Genomic DNA, 22,287 nt, shown 5'->3' on the forward strand with positions numbered 1-22,287 from the left:
TTTAGTCTTTACCACTGTTGTTAACACTCCCTTTGTCTGGTGTCCATGACATCTTTGTCAATCTCTCCTTAGCTCCCATCTATCCATGATCTTCTATTTTGCTCCACCCCCTCTTAAACAGTATAAAATCCATCACGTTTCTACTTCTCTTTGGCTCTGAAGAGGAGTCATGCAGACTTGAAACGTTAACTGTTCCTCTTTCCACAGATGTCGCCAGACCTGCTGAGTTTTTCCAGCATTTTTTTCCTTTTATTTTCTTTAACAAATATATGCTGGATTCCTTTAATTCAAACTCGTCCAAGTTGCTGTTAACTTTGTCCCAGATTATCGTTCCTAAAAGCTTTCCCACTGCAGAGGTTAAACTGATTGGCCTGTAGCTGCTTGGCTTATCCTTTCATCCTTTTTGAATAAGGGTGTAACATTTGCAATTTGCAGTCCTTTGGCATCCACTCGGTCCGAGGAAGACTGGAGAATTAAGGCCAATGCCTCTGCAATTTCCACCCTTACTCCCCTCAGCATCTTTGGTTGCGTTGCATCTGGTCCTGCTGACTTCACTCTCAGTACAGCTAGCCTTTCTGGTACCTTCACTTCATTAATTTTTTTTTTAGCCCATCCAGTGTCTCAATTACCATTTTACTAAAAAAATGACTTTGGCAGAATCTTCCTTAATCGAGGCAGATGTAAATTAAATCATTTAGTAGACAGCCATGCCCCCCTGCTTCCTTGCACGAATCTCCTTTTTGCTCTTTAAATCAGCTTCACCCATCCTCTTTATTACCCTAGTACTATTTATATGCCTATAGGAGACTTCCGCTAGTTTGGGGAGGGGGGGGGGGCGCGAGGTTGAGGTCTTTGAACACTACTGTGGGTGACAGCTGCATTTCAGCGACGAAACACCATTTGGAAACCTTCCAACGGTTGATCACTTAAACGTTGTTACAAGAAAATGGGAAGAGTTGGAGCCAGAGCCAAAAGCAGACTGGGATAAGTAAGTGAGAATTTGAATTGGGAGGCAAATGGGAGGGAGCCAGATCAAAGTAACCAGGGTAGTGGACGAGGAGAGTCCAGCAAGGGGTCAGAAAGGGAGCAAGTGGCCAGGAAGAGCCAGAACTACTTTGTCTGGGAGCATCTTTTTTCTTTTGGAAGTTACTACTGATTCTATTTTCACGGCCCTTTCAGGCAGTGCATTCCAAATCATAACTGGCTGTGTAAAATATATCCTCATCTCTTCTCTGGTTCTGTTGCCAATAGTTAAGATAGTTACTGTTCGTTTTCAGCAGTGGTGTGTATCAGTCTACAATTGAAAGGGGGAGGTGGTGGTGGCATAGTGGTATTGTCACTGGACTGGTATTCCATAGATCCACGGTAACGCTCTAGGGACCCGGGTTTGAATCCCACTGCGGCACTTGGTGAAATTTGAATTCAGTAAAAATCTGGAATTAAAAGTCTGATGATGATCATGGAACCATTGTCGATTGTTGTAAAAACTCATCTGGTTCACTAATTTCGTTTAGGGAAGGAAATCTGTTGTCCTTACCTGGTCTACATGTGACTCCAGTCTCTCAGCAACGTGGTTGACTCTTAAAATGACCTCTGAACAAGGGCAATTAGGGATGGGCAATAAATGTTGGCCTAGCCAGTGACACCCACACCCACATTCCATGAACAAATAAAAAAAACTTGGTGTGTTAGTTTCTAGCTTAAGCAATGTTCTGATTGTGTTATTCCTCCATCTTCCCCTAGAGTGGGACCCACATGTTTATAGGGTGTCTCTTCAGTGAATTGAACATTTATCCAGTCTGCTGCCAATCCACAATGTACTGCAGCAACTTGCAACTTGCCAAGGTTCCTTAAGCAGCACCTCCCAAGCCTGCAGCCTCCACCACCCTTGGAAGGCAAAGGAAGCAGGCAGATGATGACACCATCACCATCTCAAGCTTCCCCATTAAAGTGCAGTGAAATTTGTAATGTAGGGGATGCCACAGCCAACCTTCACACAGCAAGATCCCATGAACCGCAATGCCGAAACAACTGGATGATCTGTATTGTTTGCACGTGATGTTGTTCTAAATGAAATCGCAGAGCGGGCTGACATGAATTGATCAGACCAAAGGGAGCAGCGGACTAAAAGAGCATATGGAGAAACAAGAGTTGAGAGAGAATGATGACCACCTCAGTCTTAGAGGTATTTTTTTTCTCTGCAGATCTGTCAGCATTTTACTAGTATCTGCGACTGGTTGAGGATGAGAAGGTGAATGAACACACGATGTCTAATTTCAATCAGTTTGGGAACCACCTTTGCAACATAAGTTTAATTCTGCTCAGATACCAATCTGCTGATCACAAGTGTTCGATCCACACTTCTCCCATACCCTGGTCTCATGGCTGGGGCTTGGTCACCAGCCAACTCCTGAGTCAAAGCTGGGTTCACACGTCTTTGTTTTTGTGTTCAGCAAGACCATTTATTTCAATACATCTTGCCAGCGAAAGATCACTCCTCCTCCAGCATTAAATAACAATCAGTAACAATGATCACAAGCAGAGCAGCACCGCACCAACCCCAACCCACACAGTACGAGCACCCATTGGCTACTGAGCAAGGCTGTTCAGCCCAGCTCCTTTGTGACTGCAGTAACTGAAAGCAGCCCACTCCCACATTGGATATACACACTAAATACACAGAGTTTGCATCCCTCCCCATCCAGCACAAAGAGCTTGTAATCTCCCCATCTAAGAGGCAGAGAGCCTGAATCCTCCCTACAGCTGACACTGAGCCTGCAGCATGCACAGGCAGGCATGCACAGACAGAGACAGACAGACAGACAGAGGCATGCACACAGACAGACACGCACGCGCACACAGACACACACGCGCACGCAGACACGCACACGCAGGCAGACACGCACGTGCACACAGACACGCACGCGCACGCAGACATGCACGCGCAGGCAGACACGCACGTGCACACGCAGGCAGACACGCACGCGCACGCAGACACGCACGCGCACACGCAGGCAGACACGCACGCGCACAGAGACACGCACGCGCACACAGACAGAGCCTGTACTTTCCCGCCCTCATCTACGGATCGTTTATAACGGGACAATGGCCCTCACTACAAACCATACTACACCCTCACCCTAACCATGTTATACCCACCTGTCAATGGCTGTACTCTTATAGCTAATGTGCCAGACCCTATGTGTGCCTGTCCTGTGTTTGACCCTACAGCCTGCTCGCACTGTGTTTTGGTGGCAGAGCGGTTCGTTTCCACCTGATCCTCGCACCAATTACAAACGTATTCGAGATTATCTGTATCGTGCAAGCCCGATTGGTGGGTCTCATGGCCCGTGCGCTGCATGCACCCTCCCGAGGATCTGCAGCGAATGGCAGAAAGGTTCCCATTTAAATAAATTTACAAATGCCATAGAAATTTACAGTTCTAGTTTTCTTTTAAAAAAAAACACCTCCTCTAAAAGAAAATCAAACGTCACGATTGTGTCAAGACCCTTCAGTTAGCATGTCCAGTTACAGAGGGTGGGGGGGAGAGAGAGGGGTCAGGGTGTGGGCAAGGGTGGGGTGTGTAGAGAAGAGACCACATCAGGGAAGAGGTGGGTCATTTCCCCCCCTTCCCCCATCCCGCCCCCCCAAACCCTGGGCTTCAATCATTCCAGCTCCCCCTCCCAACCCCTTCAGTTTTCTGGCGGCTGACTGAGTCCGTGATTCGAGTGCTCGGCATCGTGGTTGTGATCTGCGGGATGCGGGGTGTCACCCGAAAACGGTTTCTTGTGGCCCCTGATGCAGTGAGCGTTTCCGCAGCCACCGTCTTCGTCCTCGCTCTCCGACGAGCTTTCCCCGAAGGCCCTCGGCTTCTCGTAAATACAGCAGCCTGGAAACAGTGAGGGGAATTTAGAACAGAGAGAGAGAGAGAGAGAGAGAACGCCCTGCGCGCACTGTCCAAACCTGGAAGCATCAATGGGAGCTTGGGATAGAGAGAACACCTACTCGGCTGTTCGAACCTGGGGTCACTGATGGGGAGTCAGTGTGGAGGGATCTCTCCCACTGTCAGAACCTGGGATCGATGAAGGCAACAGCTTTAGTGTCTTTCAACTTCCCAAGGCTTTTCACGGGAGCATTATAAAACCAAATCTAAAACAAAGCCACATATGGAGATCTTGGGTCAGATGACCAAAAGCTTGATCAAAGAGGTAGGTTTTAAGGAGTGCCGTAAAGGTGGATTAAAGTGAGGCGGAGAGGTGAATGGAGGGAATTCCGGGCATTTGCTCCTAGGCAGCTAAAGGCGCAGCCAACAATGATGGGGCGATTAAAATCGGGGATGCTCAAGAGGCCAGAATTAGATGAGCACAGGACCCTCAGAGGGTCGTAGGGCTGGAGGGATAGCGAGGGGGCCAGGCCATGGAGGAATTGGAAAACATGGATGAGAATTTCAAAATCAAGACGTGGCTTGCCTGGAGGCCAATGTAGCTCAGCGAGCCCATGGATGATAGGGGAACGGGACTGGGTGCAAGACAAGACACAGGCAGCAAAATTTTGCGTGATCTCAAGTTAATGGAAGAAAGGTTGTGGGCAACCAGTCTGGAGTGCGTTGGAAAAGTCGAGCCTAGAGGTAACAAAGGCACAAATAAGGGTTTCAGCAGATGAGCCGAGCCAAGGCTCAGTAAAGAGATCTCTCACTCTCTCTCACTGTGAAGTGTCTGTAACTAGAGAGTGTATACAGGAAGAAGTGAGGTTTTCCCATGTAGTTCAGCATGAGGAGCGTTTTGGACAGGCAAGGGTGCAAACGATTACAAAACCAATGAAGAAAAATGAGGCAAGATACAGATTAGCTGTAATCCAAAATGAAAAAAAAACATGCCGGAAAAACTGCAAAGAGACATAGAGTTAACGTTTCGAGTCCGTATGACTCTTCGAACAAGTGTGATCCAACTGAATGGGTGGTGGGGGGGGGGGGGAGAACGCAGACTCGATGTGCTGAATGGCCTCCGCCTGTTCCTCCCTGGTGACGAGAAGCAGGAGAGAGATGCCTCTGTGGATGCTGGGAGGCTGTCAATCATCTTCGGTAGCTCAGACAGGGCCTGCAGGTACTGGCTAGGGTTTGCCAGGAGTTACTCAGCTTGGTACCAGTGGCACCAGAGAACCAGGCCCCCAGTGGCCTGCCTTTTGAGGGCATGCTCTTCCTATTTGGGTGGCATCCTCCACCAACAGCGGGGTCCTGGGAGGGTCCCAGGGAGAGCATTCTGTAGGACACAGGTTAACAAGGTTTGCCCGCATCCCCCCAGTCATGGTCTGAAGACTGCGGAGGAAGTAGAAAGTAAACAGATCTTAAATTGCATGAACTACATGGGAAGACCCCACTTCTTCCTTTATACACTCCCTAGTTACAGACACTTTACAGTGAGAAAGAGCGAGAGATCTCTTTATGGACCATTGCTCGGGAGTGCTGTATCACAGAATGCTCAGAACAGCAGGAGGCCATTCAGCCCATTATGCCTGTGTTGGCTCTTTTAAAGAGTAAGAGTACTCAATTAGTCCCAGATGGACTGCAGCAGTTCAAGGTGGCGGCTCACCACCGCCTTCTCAAGGGCAACAATGAGGGATGAGCAACAAATGCTGACCTTGCCAGCGACGCCATATTCCATGAAAGAATTAAACAAGGTCCCACTCGCCAACTCTTTCCCCATACCCCTGCAAATATTTCCCCTTCTGAGTGTTTATCCAATTCCCTATTAATGAGCCTGCTTCCACTGCTTTGCAGGCAGTGCTTTCCAGATCACAATAACTATCTGCGGTTCAAAGGGAATTTCTCTTTATCTTGCCTCTGGTTCTATTACCAGGACAGAATTAGTGCAGTATTTCTGGAGCAAAGGCTCAAATTGCTGCACCCGGACCTGAATCTCTTGATGCCTTGCAATCGTGACACTCACACTTGGAAGAACGACGGCCCAGATGCTCATTGTCTACGGTGTCACTCGTCCACTCAACCTTCTTGTTGGTTTTGCGTTTCCTCAGTCTGATAGTGATGCTGCGGTTCTCCTGCAAAAGGGGAGCCGGGGAGGAAATGGAGAAAGAGGAAAGGAGCTTATCAATGTGGTAACGGGAGGCGGTGAAAAAAGCATCCAAAGTACCCGTGGACGGACTGAAAAAAATCACTCGTTGTCACTACTGTGACTCACTGGGATGCACTCCTGCCTCAGGGTCAGAAGGCAGTGGGTTCAATTCCATTCCAGTGACACACGCACAAAAACCTGGCCAGTACGGTACTGAGAGGAATGCTGCACTGTCACAGGTGCTAGCTTCCAGGTGAGGTGCAAAAGCAAGGCCCCGTCCGCCCTCCCAGGCAGACACAAAAGATCCCTCGGTCATTATTTCGAAGGATAAGCGTGGGATTTCTCCCCAAAGCCCTGGCCACCGTTCATCCCTCAAACCAACATCGTCAAAGAGAGATTGGCTAAAGGCAAAATACTGCTGATGCTGGAAATCTGAAACAAAAAAATGTTGGAAAAACTCAGCAGGTCTGGCAGCATCTGTGGAGAGAAAGACAGAGTTAACGTTTCGAGTCCGTATGACTCTTCTTCAGAGCTAAAGGGAAGTAGAAATGTGGTGAAATAAATACTGTTTAAGGGGGGTGGGACAGGTGAAGCTGGATAGAAGGCCAGCGATAGGTGGAGGCAAAGGGGAGATTGCAAAAGATGTCATAAACAAAAGGTCAAAGGGCTGTTAATAGTGGTGGTGCTGGCTAAAGGAGGTGCTAATGGTGATATTAAGAGTGGAAAGCAGATTGTGATAATGGCCGGACCAGGGTAAGCACTCTGGAGAGTGGCAGGTGGTCCTAGTGGGGGTGGAGTGGGGAGAGGGGATGGTGGTGGGAAAAAGGATCTAAAATAGGCTAAGAGCTGGGGATAAAACAATGAATGAAAATGGAAATAAATTTTTAAAATAATAATAATGAAAATAAGTGGAACAGAAAAATAAAAAATTAAAAATGAATATAGAAAAAAGGGGAATAAAAAAAAGGGGGGTGGGGATGGAGGAGAGAATTCATGGTCTGAAGTTGTTGAACTCAATGTTAATACAGGAAGGCTGTAAGGTGCCTAATCGGAAGATGAGGTGCTGTTCCTCCAGTTCGCGTTGAGCTTCACTGGAACATTGCAGCAGGCCAAGGACGGACATGTGGGCATGAGAGCAGGGTGGTGTGTTGAAATGGCAAGTGACAGGAAGGTACATCGATGACTGTTTCAGTGCCGCTTCATGCTCTTGTCTGGACCTGGAAAAATTTATCAATTTTGCTTCCAATTTCAACCCCTCCATCACTTTCACATGGTCCATCACTGACACTTCCCTTCCATGACCTCTCTGTCTCAATTTCTGGTGATAGACTGTCCACCAATATTCATTACAAACCCAGCGACTCCCACAGCTACATTGACTACAGCTCCTCACACCCCGCTTCCTGTAAGGACTCCATCCCATTCTCTCAGTTCCTTCGCCCCCGTCGCATCTGTTCTGACGGTGCCACTTTCCAAAACAGTGCTTCTGACATGTCTTCCTTCTTCCCACCCACGGTGGTTGACAAAGCCCTCAACCGTGTCCGACCCATCTCCCACGCCTCTGCCCTCACACCTTCCTCTCCCTCCCAGAACCATGATAGGGTCCCCTTTGTCCTCACTTTTCACCCCACCAGCCTCCGCATTCAATGGATCATCCTCTGCCATTTCCATCAACTCCGGCATGATGCCACAACCAAACACATCTTCCCCTCACCCCCCATTGGCAATCCGTAGGGACCATTCCCTCCGGGACACCCTGGTCCACTCCTCTATCACTCCCAACACCTCAGAACCCTCCCATGGTACCTTCCCATGCAATCGCAGAAGATTCAACAACTGCCCCTTTACTTCCCCCCCCACTCCTCACCATCCAAGGGCCCAAACACTCCTTTCAAGTGAAGCAGCATTTCACTTGCACCTCCCTCAATTTAGTCTACTGCATTCGCTGCTCCCAATGCGGTTTCCTCTACATTGGAGAGACCAAACGTAGACTGGGTGACCGCTTTGAGGAACACCTTCAGTCTGTCCGCAAGCATGACCCAGACCTCCCTGTCGCTTGCCATTTCAACACACCACCCTGCCCACATGTCCGTCCTTGGCCTGCTGCGATGTTCCAGTGAAGCTCAATGCAGACTGGAGGAACAGCACCTCATCTTCCGACTAGGCACTTTACAGCCTTCCGAACTTAACATTGAGTTTGATAACTTCAGATCATTAACTCTCTCCTCCATCCTCACCCCTTTTTATCCCCCTTTTTCCTATATTCATTTTTATTTTTTTATTTTTTCGTTCCACTTATTTTCATTATTATTATTTTTAAGTTTTATTTCCATTTTTATTCATTGTTTTATCCCCAGCTTTTAGCCCATTTTAGATCCTTTTTCCCACCACCATCCCCTCTCCCCACCCCAACCCCACTAGGGCAATCTGTCACTCTCCAGAGTGCTTACCCTGGTCCAGCCATTATCACATTCTGCTTTCCACTTTTAATGTCACCATTAGCACCTCCTTTAGCCAGCACCACCACTATTAACAACTGGTTTGGTTTGTTGGTGTCCTGAGCCAACACCTTTTGTTTATGACATTTTTTGCAATCTCTCCTTTGCCTCCACCTACTTGCAGGCCTTCTATCCAGCTTCACCTGTTCCATCCCCCCCCCCCCTTAAAGAGTATATATCTCATCAAAAGAGATTATCTGGTCATTACCATGTTGCTGTTTCTGGGATCTTGCGCGCAAAGTGCCCACTCTGTTTCCTACAAGAGTGATGACATTTCTAACAGTGCTTCATTGGCTGGAAAGCACTCTGGGATGTTCAGAGTCATTAAAGGTGCTAGTCTTTCTTCCGGGCTTGCGTCCTAGATCAGCATCTCACCAGGTTGTGACAATCTGATGAATACTGGGGTCCGTACTGCAAGGCTCTGCTCTCACCAGCGATTTGCTGGTGGGTGAACTAGGGTGGTGGTCTGCACGTCTGGTTTGTTGGTGTCCTGAGCCAATTATTGATCCCTCGCCTAACAATCACTAAAACCGATTAGCTGGTCACACTGCCACTTGCTGTGCGCAAACTGGCTGCTGTGTTCCCTACGTTTGCCACAGTTACCACACTTTGGGGGGGAGGAAAAGAGCTCACCGTGTCTGCTGGCTGGTTTCCATCCACAGTCTCGGTGACGGTAGAGGATGCGCTCGCTGCTTCCGCCATTGCGCTGCGCTCAATCTCTCGCTCCATTCAAGCTCTCGGCTGGGGTGAAAGTTTCTGCGGCACTGTGCCCAACTGCAACAGGTGGGAGGCGAGGCCTGAATTCAGCGCTGAAGAGGCTCCGGAAAAGCTGAACCCTGTCGAAGAGATTGAGGGAAAGAACGCAACACACTGAACCAACCTTGACGGGAAATGTAGCTGGATCTTAATGCAGGCTTCAAATTGATCATGTGCACAGGACACAATGCAATTATCAGCAGACAGCCATCAGAAAAAAAAATCAGCCACGTCACCATTTAGAATGAGCAGCTTTCTCAGTGTAGTGATTATACTGCCAGGAATCAGCTGAGCTTATTTCTACACTCCACCCATGGAAGGACCTATTCTATCTCCAATATTTTTAACACCTTGCATTTGACTGCACTAAAATTCGTTGGACGCTGTTGATCTCTTTAATAAAAAAATCTTGGCTCCCCTCAACTCAGTGTGGGTTTAACATTCAGCTTACCATTCTAGTCACATTAATTAATAATTAACTTTCAGTCTCTCTCTTTATAATAGCATTATCTGTTTGTGGGATCATATATTGCAGTTTGGTTTATAAGTGACTATTACCTCCAAGTTATGAAAGACACTAGAGCAGAGTTTCCACTTTGGACACAAGAATTAGCAGGAGTAGACCATTTGGCTCATCAAGCCCACTCCTCTATTCAATATGATCATGGATGATCTTCTGTCTGGTCTCCACTTTCCTACCCACTCCCCGTTTCCCTTGATCTCTTGGGTGAGCAAAATCCTGTCTCACCCAGTCTTAAATGTATTCAACCACGGAGCATTCCGGAGCAGAGAATTCCAAAGATTCACAAACCTTCGAGTGAAGAGATTTCTCCTCATCTTGGTCCTAAGACTAAGACTGTGTGCCCCACATTCCAGATTCACCAGTCGAGGGAAAACAGCCTCTCAGTGTCTGCCCTGTCAAACCCCTTCAGGATCTTCTAAGTTTCAATAACCTCAGTTCTTATTCTTCTAAATGCCAGAGAGTATTGAACTCAGCAGCTCATCAGAGGGACAACCCTCTCATCCCAGGGACCAACCTAGACAGTCTTCGCTGTCAGAATCAAGGTACTGGGGGAAAATGGAGCTGACTTTCTGAGGCGTGCTTCAAGTTTACACCAAAACAGGTTTGCCTAAATACAGACATAAGATCTTCTATGAACCAGCACTAACAGTCAGCATGATTATTCACTTATTTTCATCTGTGTTAAAATGTGCATTTAAGAGTGGCAGCCTGCTGTAGTTTTATTAGTGCAGATGAAAATGGTTTTATCACAAAAAAAAAGCACTGAATTCAGAGTATTGTTACAGCACAGAAGGAGGCCATTCGGCCCGTCATTTCTACAATGGCTCTCCGCAAGAGCAATACACCTAGTGCCATTCCCCTGCCTTCTCCCCGTAGCCCTGCACATTCTTCCAGTTCAGCTAACAATCCAATTCCCCTTTGAAAGCCTCGATTGAACCTGCCTCCACCACACTCTCAGGCAGCGCCTTCCAGATCCTAACCGCTCGCTGCGTTCTCCTTCCTTCCAGCAGTGGGAACAGTTTCTGTCCAGGCTCCTCATGATTTTGAACACTTCTATTAGATTGCCTCTCAACCTTCTCTTCTCCAAGGGGAGCAGTTCCAACTTCTCCAATCCATCCATGTAACTGAAGCCCCTTGTGAATTTTCATGAATCTTTTTAAAAATGAGTGAATAAACCAGTTTTAAAATTGCTAACTTAAAAACTGAATATTTATTAGTTTCACTGGTTTATATTAGTTGGCCTCTTAGTAAGTGAAATATCTTTTAATATACAAAAAACTTTTACAGCACAGCTGTCTAGAAAAAGGAATTTAATTTAAAGAGCACCTCAAACAGCCATGGTATGGAAAACTCACCGCCCTCATTACCTCAATCAGGAGGCGCGGCCAGTTCTGTTGGTGAGATGGCTTCGGGCAAAGTGATTTGTAAACTGGGTTAAGGATCATGGAGACCAGATTTACACTCGATGGAACTTGCATTGAAAACCCCCCCGATCGTTTGCACTAACTGGCCAATAAGACAGCGCAAACTAGCAAAAGCTTCACGGCAAGTGCCTCGGCACCTTTCTGTTCAGAAGTCCCATATCTTCGATGGGTTCGACAGCACTAATCGCACCTCCATTAAGTGACAACATGTCAAAGGGATTGCCCATTTCATGTGTCAGCCATGGATGGTTCAGTGGGCAACGCTCTCCCATCTGAGTCAGGAGGTTGTTGTTGTAGTATAAAGGGTGAACAGATGGGATATGCTAATGTATGACGTAGATGATGATGTACTGCTGGCATCAGTTGGTCACATATCAGACTCGAGAGAGAGAGAGAGAGAGAACGAGCTTGGAATCATGCCTGGCAGCAACGTGCCAACTCTGTAACCAGCTTAGAAGTGTTAAGCAGATACCAGAGTATGTCTACAGTCTGGCTATGAGCTATGTCCCACAACCAGACAGAAGGACACATCTCAGAAGAGTGGGTTCAAGTCCTACTCCAGAGACTTGAACACAAACATCTAAGCTGACACTCCAGTGCAGTACTGAGGGAGAACCGTGTGTCAGAGGTGTCGTCTTTCAAATGAGGCATTAAACCGTGGGGACGCCTGCCCTCTTAAGGTGGACAGAAAAGATCCAGCGGCCACTATTTTGAAGGGGAGCAGAGGAGTTCTCCCCAGTGTCCGGATCAATGTTTATCCCTCAATAAACATCACTGGGAAAAAAAGTTAATTATCTGGTCATTACCACTTTGCTGTGCGCAAAATTGACAGTCTTCGGTGGCTATAATGAAGTACTTTGAAACATGAGGAGGACAAGGAAGGTGCTGCAGAAATACAAATCTGTCCTTTATTCACTACACTTCCATGCAAATGGCTACTTTATTCTCCATTCCCCGGTGATAAAGGCCAAGAAACCATTTGCCTTCCCAATTACTTGCTATAATTGCATGTTGATTTTTTGCATTTCATGTACAAGGACGCCCAGGTCCCTCTGTACCGCAGCGTCCTGCAGTCCCTCCCATTTGAATAATATTCTGCCTTTCCATTCTTCCTGGCAAAATGGACAACCTCACATTTCCCCACATTATACTACATCTACCAAATTTTTGCCCACGCACTCAGCCTATCTATATCTCTTTGCAGGCTCTGTGTCCTCCTCACAACTTGCTTTCCTGCCTATCTTTGTACCATCAGCAAATTTGGTTACAAGACCCTCCCAATCTTTAGACTTACAGAACAATGTTGCCAAAAGACAAAGTAAAGTCTCTTCTTTTTAAATCTAATACTATCCTAATTTCTCTCGTCCACCACATTAGCAGCACTTTTCCTCAAGGGAACGTGCAATCATTGAGAATTATGAATTATTTCTTTTTAAGTATTCGCCATTGCTGATCTACAATCATATTCTTTACCATGAGGTTACTAATTACTTTTTTTAAGTTCGCTCATGGGATGTGGGTGTCACTGGCTAGGCCAGCATTTATTGCCCGTGACAATACTGGGTCTAAAATAACCTATTCCCTAGTTGTTTCCTCAACACAACATAATAGAAAATTGCTTGAACGCATGCTGCAAGCTCGTCCTCCAAACTGTTTTTGCCAATTTGGCTTGTCGAGTGTTATGAAGATGAAGGTCCCCCGGGATTATTGCACTGCCCTGTAACAATGTTCCTTTAATTTCCTGTCTAACACAATGGTCACTCGTAGACGCCCCAGAAACTTCTCCCACCCGTGTTTTCTGCCCTCTGCTATTTCACAGCTCCACGTTCTGATTTTCTAAATTAAGATCCTTTCTCGCAACTGTCTTTATCTCATCCTTTATCATCACCTCCCTCCAACTACACTTTTCATTTTGCTTTTCTTTTCTAAAAGTCAAGCACCTCAGCCTTGGTCACCCTGCAATCATGACTCAGTAATAACTACTAGGTCCAGTTATCTCCATTTGTGCCAATAATTCGCCCATTGTGGTACGAAATCTAATCTGCTCATCGTGTACTCAAATACGGCGTGTTTAATGTTAACTTTTTACAATTTTTCCCTGATGCTGTCTTTCAAACCCTGTTATTATGGTTATACTCTCTGGACCTTCTTGCCACAATCAGCTAGATTTTACACAAATTGTTGGCCTCCTCTAAAGCCTTGACTTTCCTATTCAGCATTTAAATTTACTCTTATTTTTGTGCTCAAGTCGTTAAGTGGGGCTTGAACCCAGAACCTTCTGAATCAAAAGGTGATTGGGAAGGCAAAACTGCTGCCCACTGAGTGTGAGCTGTGGCTCAGTTGTTAGCTCTCTCACCTGAGTCTGAAAGTAACAGGTTCAAAGCCCACTCCAGGACTTAAGCACAAAAAAATCAAGGCCGACACTCCCAGTCCAGGACTGAGCAAGCGCTGCACTGCCAGAGGTGCTGTCTTTCGAACAAGATGTCAAACTGAAGCCCCATCTGCTCTCCCAGATGGACTTGAAAGATCCCATGGCAATATTTCGAACAAGAGTAGGCGAGTTCCCCCCAGTGTCCCAGACAATATTTACCCTTCAATCAGCATCACAAAAACAGGCTATCTGGTCATTAAAACGTTGTTTGTGGGAGCTTGCTGTGCACAACTTGGCCGCTGCATTTCCCAAATTAAAACAGTGGCAATACTTCAAAAGGTACTTCATTGGCTTTAAAGCACTATAGATATCTGGTAGTCATGATAGGTTCTATATGAATGCAAGTCTTTCTTCCTTAACTGACCCCACTCTCCTCCTTATAAGCTTAAAGTCCTAGTTATCTGATTTGCCAGGGCACTGGACCCTTCCCGGTTTAAGTGGAGTCTGTCCCAATGGTACTGGTACCAGTGGCACATGAATCGAAATCCATTACTCCCTCAAACCACTTTTTAGCTTTACGATCATACATATGGACATGTAAATTAGGGGCAGGAGTGGACCACTCGGCCCCTCGAGCCTGCTCCACCATTCAATGCAATCGCGGCTGATTATTGTAGCCTCAACTCCACATTCCTGCCTGCCCCCACTAACCTTTCACCCCCTTATTAATCAAGAATCTATCTAGCTCTGCCTTAAAAATATTCAAAAACTCTGCTTCCACCACCTTTTGAGGAAGAGAGTTCCAAAGACTCACAACCCTCACGAGAAAAAAATTCTCATCTGTCTTAAATAAGCGACCCTTTATTTTTAAACAGTGACCCCTAGTTCTAGATTCTCCCACAAGAGGCAGCATCCTCTCCACATCCACCCTGTCAAGGCCCCTCGGGATCTTAAAGGTTTCACTCAAGTCACCCTTTCTCTTCTAAACTCCAGTGGATACAAGCCTAGCCTATCTAACCTTTCCTCATAAGACAACCCACCCATTCCTGGTATTAGTCTAGTAAGCCTTCTCTGAACCGCTTCTAATGCATTTCCATCCTTCCTTAAATAAGGAGACTAGTACTGTACACAGTACTCCAGATGTGGTCTCACCAGTGCCCTGAAGGATAACCTCCCTACTTGTGTATTCAATTCCCCTCACAATAAATGATAACATTCTACTAGCTTTCCTAATTACCTGCTGTCCTGTACATTAGTCTTTTGCAGCTCATTCTGAATCTCAGAGCTCTACCACTTCTCACCATTTAGATAATATGCTTTTTTATTTTTCCTGCCAAAATGGACAATTTCACATTTACCCACATTACACTCCCTTTGCCAGACCTTTGCCCACTCACTCAACCTACGTCACTTTCTAGCCTCCTTACGTCCTCTTCACAACTTACTTTCCTGCCTATCATTGTGTCATCAGCAAATTTAGCAACCATACCTCAAGTTTCTTTACCTAACTCATTTATATAAATTGTAAAAAGTTGAGGCCCCAGCACTGATGTCTGTGGCAAACCACTCATCACATCCTGCCAGCCCGAAAAAGACCCATTTATGGTTACCCTGTTTCCTGTTAGCGAGCCAATCTTCTACCCACCCCCTACACTGTGAGCTTTTATTTTCTGCCATAACCTTTGATGTGGCACTTTATCAAATGCCTTCTGGAAATCCAACCGGTACATCCACCGGTTCCCCTTTGTCCACAGCAAAAGTGACTCCTTCAAATAATTTCAATAAATTGGTTAAACATGATTTCCCTTTTACAAAACCATGTTGACGCTGTCTGATTGCCTTGAATTTTTTTTTAAGTGCCCTGCTATAAAATCTCTAATAATAGCTCCTAACATTTTCCCTTTGACAGATGTTAGGCTAACTGACCTGTCGTTTCCTGCTTTCTGTCTCCCTCCCTTTTTGAATAAAGGAGTTATATTTGCTATCTTCCAGTCTAATGGAACCTTCCCCGAATCCAAGGAGTTTTGGAAAATTGAAACCAACGCATCAACCATCTCACTAGCCACTTGTTCCAAGACCCTAGGATGAAATCTATCCGGATCTGGGGATTTGTTAGCCCGCAGCTCCAACAATTTGCTCAATACCACTTCTCTAATGATTGTAATTTTCCTGAGTTCCTCCCTCCCTTCCATTCCCTGATTTACAGCCATTTCTCGGGTGTTACTAGTATCCTCTATAGCTTGCTTCCAGTCACAAAGAGATGCTCTTAACTCTGGAACCGAGCAGGCTACACAACTTTCAGGACTCCCAGTTGCGGCTGCACAGAACAACATCCATTCCCCCCTAACTAAGCTTCCCCCAACACATCCCTTTTCATTCCTGCCCACTTGATGGTCTTCTGTACCACGGTGCCTTGGTCAATCTGCCCATCACCCCTGTTGTCCTTGTTCTCATCCACACTGGCACCAAGCACCTCGATCCTGTTGGACAGGGGCAAAGGCTGAGGCTCCTTCAGTGCTGTATCTGCGTACCCCTTACCTGCCTGAGTCACAGTCAAATCCTCCTGGATGCCTGGCCACCAAACAAATCTCAACCACTGCCTCATGCCTAAGGGGCGCGACTGCCTCCTGGATCAAAACATCCAGGTAACTCTTCCGCTCTCTCACACATCGAATTGAATGCATTTTGGACTCCAGCTCAACGACTCTGAACCAAAAATTTCTCGAGTTATAGACACTTAGTGCAGGTGTAATCCCCAATCTCACTGTTCTCCACAAACTCTTACATGCTGTAGATGTGGAACACTGCCATCTCTGTTCAACTTGATTTTCTGAATTTATTTAATTGATTCACTAAGTTAATTTTAAACCAATCAATTTAATTAAAGGAGCAGCTCCTACCCCCTCTGCACCGAATTCACACACTTGCCAAGTTCTCAGCTTCCCACTCAGTTAATGCTGCAATCTGCAGTTACACTTTGGGCTAAGGAGTTCAGCTTGGGGTTGACCAGGAAGGCGAGCTTCAGTCTGAGATGGTGACCAGGGCTGGGATGGGATCAGGGTACAGACATTGAGGAGGGGAGCCAAAGGAAATGGCGCTCGTCTTCCCAATTTTGAACTTGAGAGAAAATGGTGGCTCATCTAAGACTGGACGGTAAACAGGCAGTCTGACAACACAAAAGGCAGTAGTGGAATGAGAGTGCTGGGGGAGTAGAGCTTAGTGTCGTATGTGCACGTGTAGGAACTGATCCCATGTCATCAAAGGGAAGCAGGTAGGCCAGGAAGCAGCGTCTTATGGACTTGAAATGTTAACTTTGTGTCTCTCTCTACAGATACTGTCAGACCTGCTGAGTTTTTCCAGCATTTTCTGTTTTTGTTGCAGGTTTCCAGCATCCGCAGTATTTTGCTTTTAGACCAGGAAGAACACTCCATCGTTAACAGTGCAGGTCAGGGGTTCCCAAACTGTGGGTTATGACCTCCCCAGTGGGGTTGCGGGACAGGATTTTGGGATCACGAACTCCAAAGCAGCAATGGGGTCTGTGGAGCTTGGACTGAGTTTTGACAGCTGCCAGGCCCCTTTAAATGTCTGTGTTTTTTTTCTGTTGGTGGGCGTGACTTAACCATCTGTTCGCCAAACCCTGATTGCTGCTGCAACCACAGCCTCTAAAAAGGTGGGACTTCACTTTCTTCAAGGCAAAACCAGCAGTTCTAAACACCACCCCCACCTCCGCCCAATGAACAAATACTGCCCCCCCCCACCCCCCCCCCCCAGTCTACTGAACAACTCTCTAACATGGCCCCTCCCCCATCTTCCGGGCCAACAACTCTCCAATTTTCACTCTGGGGGTCACGCAAAGACTGAGACATTAAAATGGAGTCACACCGGGACAAAGTTTGGGGAGCACTGGTGTAGGAGCTGGAAGAGAAACCATTACTGGAGATCTTCTGTCTATCGTTTGATAGCTAAAATGGGACCAAGCCTAGGCCAGTCCCACTGAGCCGGATATTGGGGTCAGGATGGAGTGGGCGAGGTCGAGGAGGGAAAAAAAATCGACGTGGTCAAAGCTGTGGAAGATATCCTTTGCGATTCAGGTCCAGTGCTACGGCAGGGTTGAAACACCCTGACGGGGCAGATTCAAAACATGGATGGGCACGGATTTGAGTTGTCAAGGGCTTGGGAGAAGAAAGGGAGGTTGGGTGCAGGGCAGTAATGCGCCGGGAATACTGCTCAGGGTGCTTTTTTTTATTCTTTCAGGGGACGTGCGCATCACTGCCAGGGCCAGCATCTGTTGCCCATCCCTAACAGCTCTTGAACCGAGTGGCTTGCTGGCCATTTCAGAAGACAGTTAAGATGTTGTTCTGAAGTCACATGTAGGCCAGACCGGGTAAGGATGACAGATTTCTACAAGGGATAACGACCAGGATAGGAGAACGTAAAGGTCTTACTCAGAATTAGTGCATCAAAGGTGGTGGTGAGGGAGCAGTTGAACAGATTGACAGCTACAGAAGTTTTGTTTAAATTCTTTCAAGGGAGTAGCTGTCACTGGCAAGTCCAGCATTTGTTGTCCATCCCTAATTGCCCTCGAGAAGGTGGTGGTGCGCCGCCTTCTTGATCCTTTGCAGTCCATGTGATCTAGGTATACCCAGTGTTGTTAGGGAGGGAGTTCCAGCATTTTGAACCAATGACTGGGAAGGAATGGCGATATAGTTCCAAGTCAGGATGGTATGTTGCTTGGAAGTGGTAGTTCCTATGTATCTGCTGCCCTTGCCCTTTGTAAGGTGCTGTCAAAGAAGCCTTGGTGAGCTTCTGCAGTGCATCTTGTAGTTAGTACACACTGCTGCCACTGTGCATCAGTGGTGGAGGGAGTGAATGTTGAAGGTGATGGATGGGGTGCCAATCAAGCGGGCTGCTTTGCCTGGATGGTGTTGAGCTTCTTCAGTGCTGTTGGAGCTGCACAGATCCAGGTAAGTGGAGAGTATTCCACCACACTCCTGACCTATGCCTTGTAGATGGTAGATAGGCTTTGGGGAATCAGGGGGTGAGTTACTTGCCACAGAATACCCATCGTCTGACCTGGTCTTATAGCCGCGGTAGTTATATGGCTGGCCCAGTTCAGTTTCTGATCAATAGTAACCCCAGGATGTTGATGGTATATTGGTTACTGGAAGGCCAAAGGCTGGGAAAAGCAGGGACTACAGTCAGCTGCATAGTTTGGGAAAGTCTCAGACTTTCAGTGAAGGAGTCTATGGAAAAGGGTGGGGGGCGGGGGGCAACAAACAACAGCAGAACAGAGAAAAGGGAGACCAGTAACTAAAGGTGTAAGGGGACAGGGAAGCAGGAAGGGAACTGAATGTTAGCAGAACATAGGAACTGAAGGAGGGAGGCCCTTCAACCCCTTGAGTCTGCCCCACCATTCAGTAAGATCATAGCTGATCTGTACCTCAACTCCATAACCTTTCATAACCTTATTCAACTTCCTAACTTCCATCCTAAATGGCTTGACTAATTTAAAGGTGATGCCTCTGAGATAGCTGTCCTCATCTAATTCTGGCCCCTTGATCATCCTGATTTTAATTGCTCCATCATTAATGGCCGTTCCTTCAGCTGTCTGGGTTCCAAGCTCTGGAATTCCTTCCCTAAACCTCTCTTCCTTTCAGGTGCTCCTTAAAACCCATCCCTATGATCAAACTTCTCGGCCATCTGCCCTAATAGCGTCACACGTGGCTTGGTGTCAAATATTGCTCTACAACATTCCTATGAAGTGACGTGGGCTATTTTTTATGTTAAAGATACTATGCAAATGTAAGTTGTTCTGTCATTCCCTTCTTCCACTCGAGGAAACAGTCACTCTCTATCTACCAGCAAATCCTTTTAACATTTGAAACATCCCATTATTTCTTTTAAAAATAATCAAGGAAATGCAAGCCATTTTATGCAGTCCTTCTTCAAAACCTGGTAGCATTCTGATGAATATGCACCTCAAGCCTAATTATTGAAACATATAAGATCCTGCGGGGACTTGATAGGGTAAATACCGGGAGGGTGTTTTCACTCGCGGGAGAGAAAAGAACTATGGGGCACGGTTTAAGAATAGGAGGTCTCCCTTTTAAGACTGAGATGAGGAGAATTTCTTTCTCTTAGATGGTCAGTAAGTCTGTGGAATTCTCTTCCCCAGAGAGCAGTGGAGGCTGGGTCATTGAATATATTCAAGGTTGAGTTAAGGACAGATTTTCAATAGCCAAGGGGGTCAAGGGCTCTGGGGGCAGGTAGCAAAATTTGAGACCACAACCAGATCAGCCATGATCTTACTGAATGGCAAAGCAGGCTTGAAGGCTGAATGGCCTACTCCTGTTCCTAAGCCCTATGTTCCTATACCCTTCCTGAGATGTGGTGCCCAAAAGAGATATGCAATCTGATCGCTGTGTTTAAAATGTTGTAAATCTAAGGTATATATTACCTGTCACTCTATTATATAGTTATATTAGTTGGTTCATACAATCGTGGAACGATACAACACAGAAGAAAACCTTTCGGCCCATCGTCCCTGTGCTCGCTCTTTGAAAGAGTTATCCAGTTAGTCTTACTCCTCCCCTTTTTCCCTGTGCTTTTTAAGTATTTATCCAATTCCCTTTTGAAAGCTACTACTGGATCTGCTTCCACCGCCCTTTCAGATGACGCATTCCAGATCACAACAACTGTGTAAAAAAAATGTCCTCATGTTGCGACTGGCACTGTGTGTCCTCTTCTTACGGATCTTTCTGCCACTGGGAACTGTTCATCCATATTTACACTATCAAAACCTTTGACTGCTTTTGAACACTTCTGTCAAATCTTCCCTTAACCTTCTCTGCTCAAGGAGAACAACTCCAGCTTCTCCAGTCTCCATGTAACTGAAGTCCTTCATCCCTGGTATGATCCCAGTAAATGTCTTCTGCATTCTCTCTTAAGGTCTTACAGCCTTCCTAAAGTATGGTGCCCAGAACTAGCTACTACATTTCAGTTGGGTCTTTTGTCTTATAAAAAAACAGCTTGGCATAAAAAAAATTTAGTACTCGATGCCTCCATCTATAAAGCCAAAGATCCTGTATGCTTTTTTATTTCAAACAGCATTTTCAACTTATCCTGCCACCTTCAAAGGCTTGTATATGTACATCCCCCTCTGTTCCTACAATCCTCTTTACAATTGTACCATTTTGTTTGTATTGCCTCTCATTCTTCCTGCTAAAATGCATCACTTCATACTTCTCTGCATTAAGTTCACTTGCCATGTGTCTGCCCATTTCACCAATCTATGTACTGCTGAATATCCTACTCATGTTTTACCACATTTCTGAACTTTGTGCAATCTGCAAACATTGAGATTGTGCCCTTTATGGCAAAGTCCAGGTCATCAATACATATCAAAAAGACCAGTGGTCCCAATACCAACTTCTACGGTAAACTTTTCTCCAGTCCAAAAAACAACCATTCGCCATTACTCTGCTTTCTGTCCCTTCGCTAATTTTGTTTCCACACTGCCACTGTCCGTTTCATCCCATGGGCTTTGTTATTGCTAACAAATATACTACATGATACTTTATCAAAACGCCTTTCCAAAGTCTACATACTCACCAATCGTATTATCCACATCAACTCCCTCCATTAATTCCAAGAGCTCAATCGGGTTTGTCAAACAGGGTCACAGTATACAAATTGAGTAACATTAATCTATTTATGACCTGCTTCTCTCTATTATACATTTTATATGTATAATAATTATTATATCATTACTGTCTATGGTATAACATAAATTATATTCTCTCCTGTAAATTAGTGTTACCTGATCCTCTCAATTATACAATGTCTATTAGTTGGATCATATCATTACATTAATTTACAGCTAATAATTATATATTACGTATGTATTACCTGCTCTCCTGTTATAGTAATAGTTATATTATAGAATTATATAAATTTACAGAATATGATATAGATTGTCTCTATTATTAAGTACATCATATTGCAGTCTTTTTATATTAATTTTCAAAAGAGTATTGTGTGTATTATCTCTTCCTCTCTGTTAAAATGCATGCTAGTTTTATTATAGCATTCCTAAATTTACTGGAGATAATATATGTATTATCTATCCCTCTCTGTTATAAAGCAAATTATATTACAATTTGTTATGTCACATTCGTTTACAGGTGGAAATGTATGTTCATGCATTTATTACCTGTGTCCCACTCACACTGCCTCCATATTCCAGACGTTTCCCTGTAGCCTGGCCCCGGTACGTCGCCTATCTAATTCCTCCGACTCCATTTCCTGTTCCGCCCGATTGTTCATCTTTCCGGTCCGGACTTTCCGGACTCCCCACCGCTGTCGCAGCAAGGGCGCGGCGCCATCTTTGATGCAGGTCATGCGGCGGCGCCATATTGGTTAAAGTGCGAGGGCGGGGAGGGGGGAGGGAGCACTCCTGGCCGCCATGTTTGAGTCAGGAAAACTGGGCCCCGTCTTGACTGTTGTGGCATTCAGGTCGAGCAATGCAAAGCCATGGGAAGCAGTTGGAACTGGCAACCAAGAGGAAGGGAAAAGGGTGAATGAGCCAGAACAACAACTAGATCCCCCTTTTTTCCAATAATTTATATAGATTTTTCTTTTCCCACCA

General features: G+C 45.9%; 1 protein-coding gene across 1 annotated transcript; it reads right to left on the minus strand.

Annotated features, from left to right (window-relative positions):
* Nucleotides 1–2,445: 2,445 nt before the first annotated feature.
* ppp1r11 (protein phosphatase 1, regulatory (inhibitor) subunit 11) lies at nt 2,446–21,927 on the minus strand. Its single transcript, XM_078536098.1, has 4 exons — nt 21,853–21,927; nt 9,200–9,402; nt 5,946–6,054; nt 2,446–3,889 (listed from the first exon to the last, which is right to left on the minus strand). The coding sequence occupies exons 2-4, from the start codon at nt 9,293–9,295 to the stop codon at nt 3,693–3,695; spliced, it is 402 nt and encodes a 133-aa protein (XP_078392224.1). The 5' UTR covers nt 9,296–9,402; nt 21,853–21,927; the 3' UTR covers nt 2,446–3,692.
* Nucleotides 21,928–22,287: the final 360 nt, after the last annotated feature.

This window comes from Cetorhinus maximus, unplaced genomic scaffold (genome assembly GCF_964194155.1).
Source record: "Cetorhinus maximus unplaced genomic scaffold, sCetMax3.hap1.1 HAP1_SCAFFOLD_897, whole genome shotgun sequence".
NCBI classification, from domain to species: domain Eukaryota; kingdom Metazoa; phylum Chordata; class Chondrichthyes; order Lamniformes; family Cetorhinidae; genus Cetorhinus; species Cetorhinus maximus.

Bases quoted from the DNA above. Each gene is read 5' to 3' on its own strand.
- ppp1r11 (XM_078536098.1), bottom strand. From the start codon at position 9,295: ATGGAGCGAGAGATTGAGCGCAGCGCAATGGCGGAAGCAGCGAGCGCA. The intron at 6,055-9,199 runs GTGAGCTCTTTT...CCCCTTTTGCAG, and splicing joins GAAACCAGCCAGCAGACACG to GAGAACCGCAGCATCACTAT. The intron at 3,890-5,945 runs GTGAGTGTCACG...CACTGTTTCCAG, and splicing joins GGGCCGTCGTTCTTCCAAGT to GCTGCTGTATTTACGAGAAG.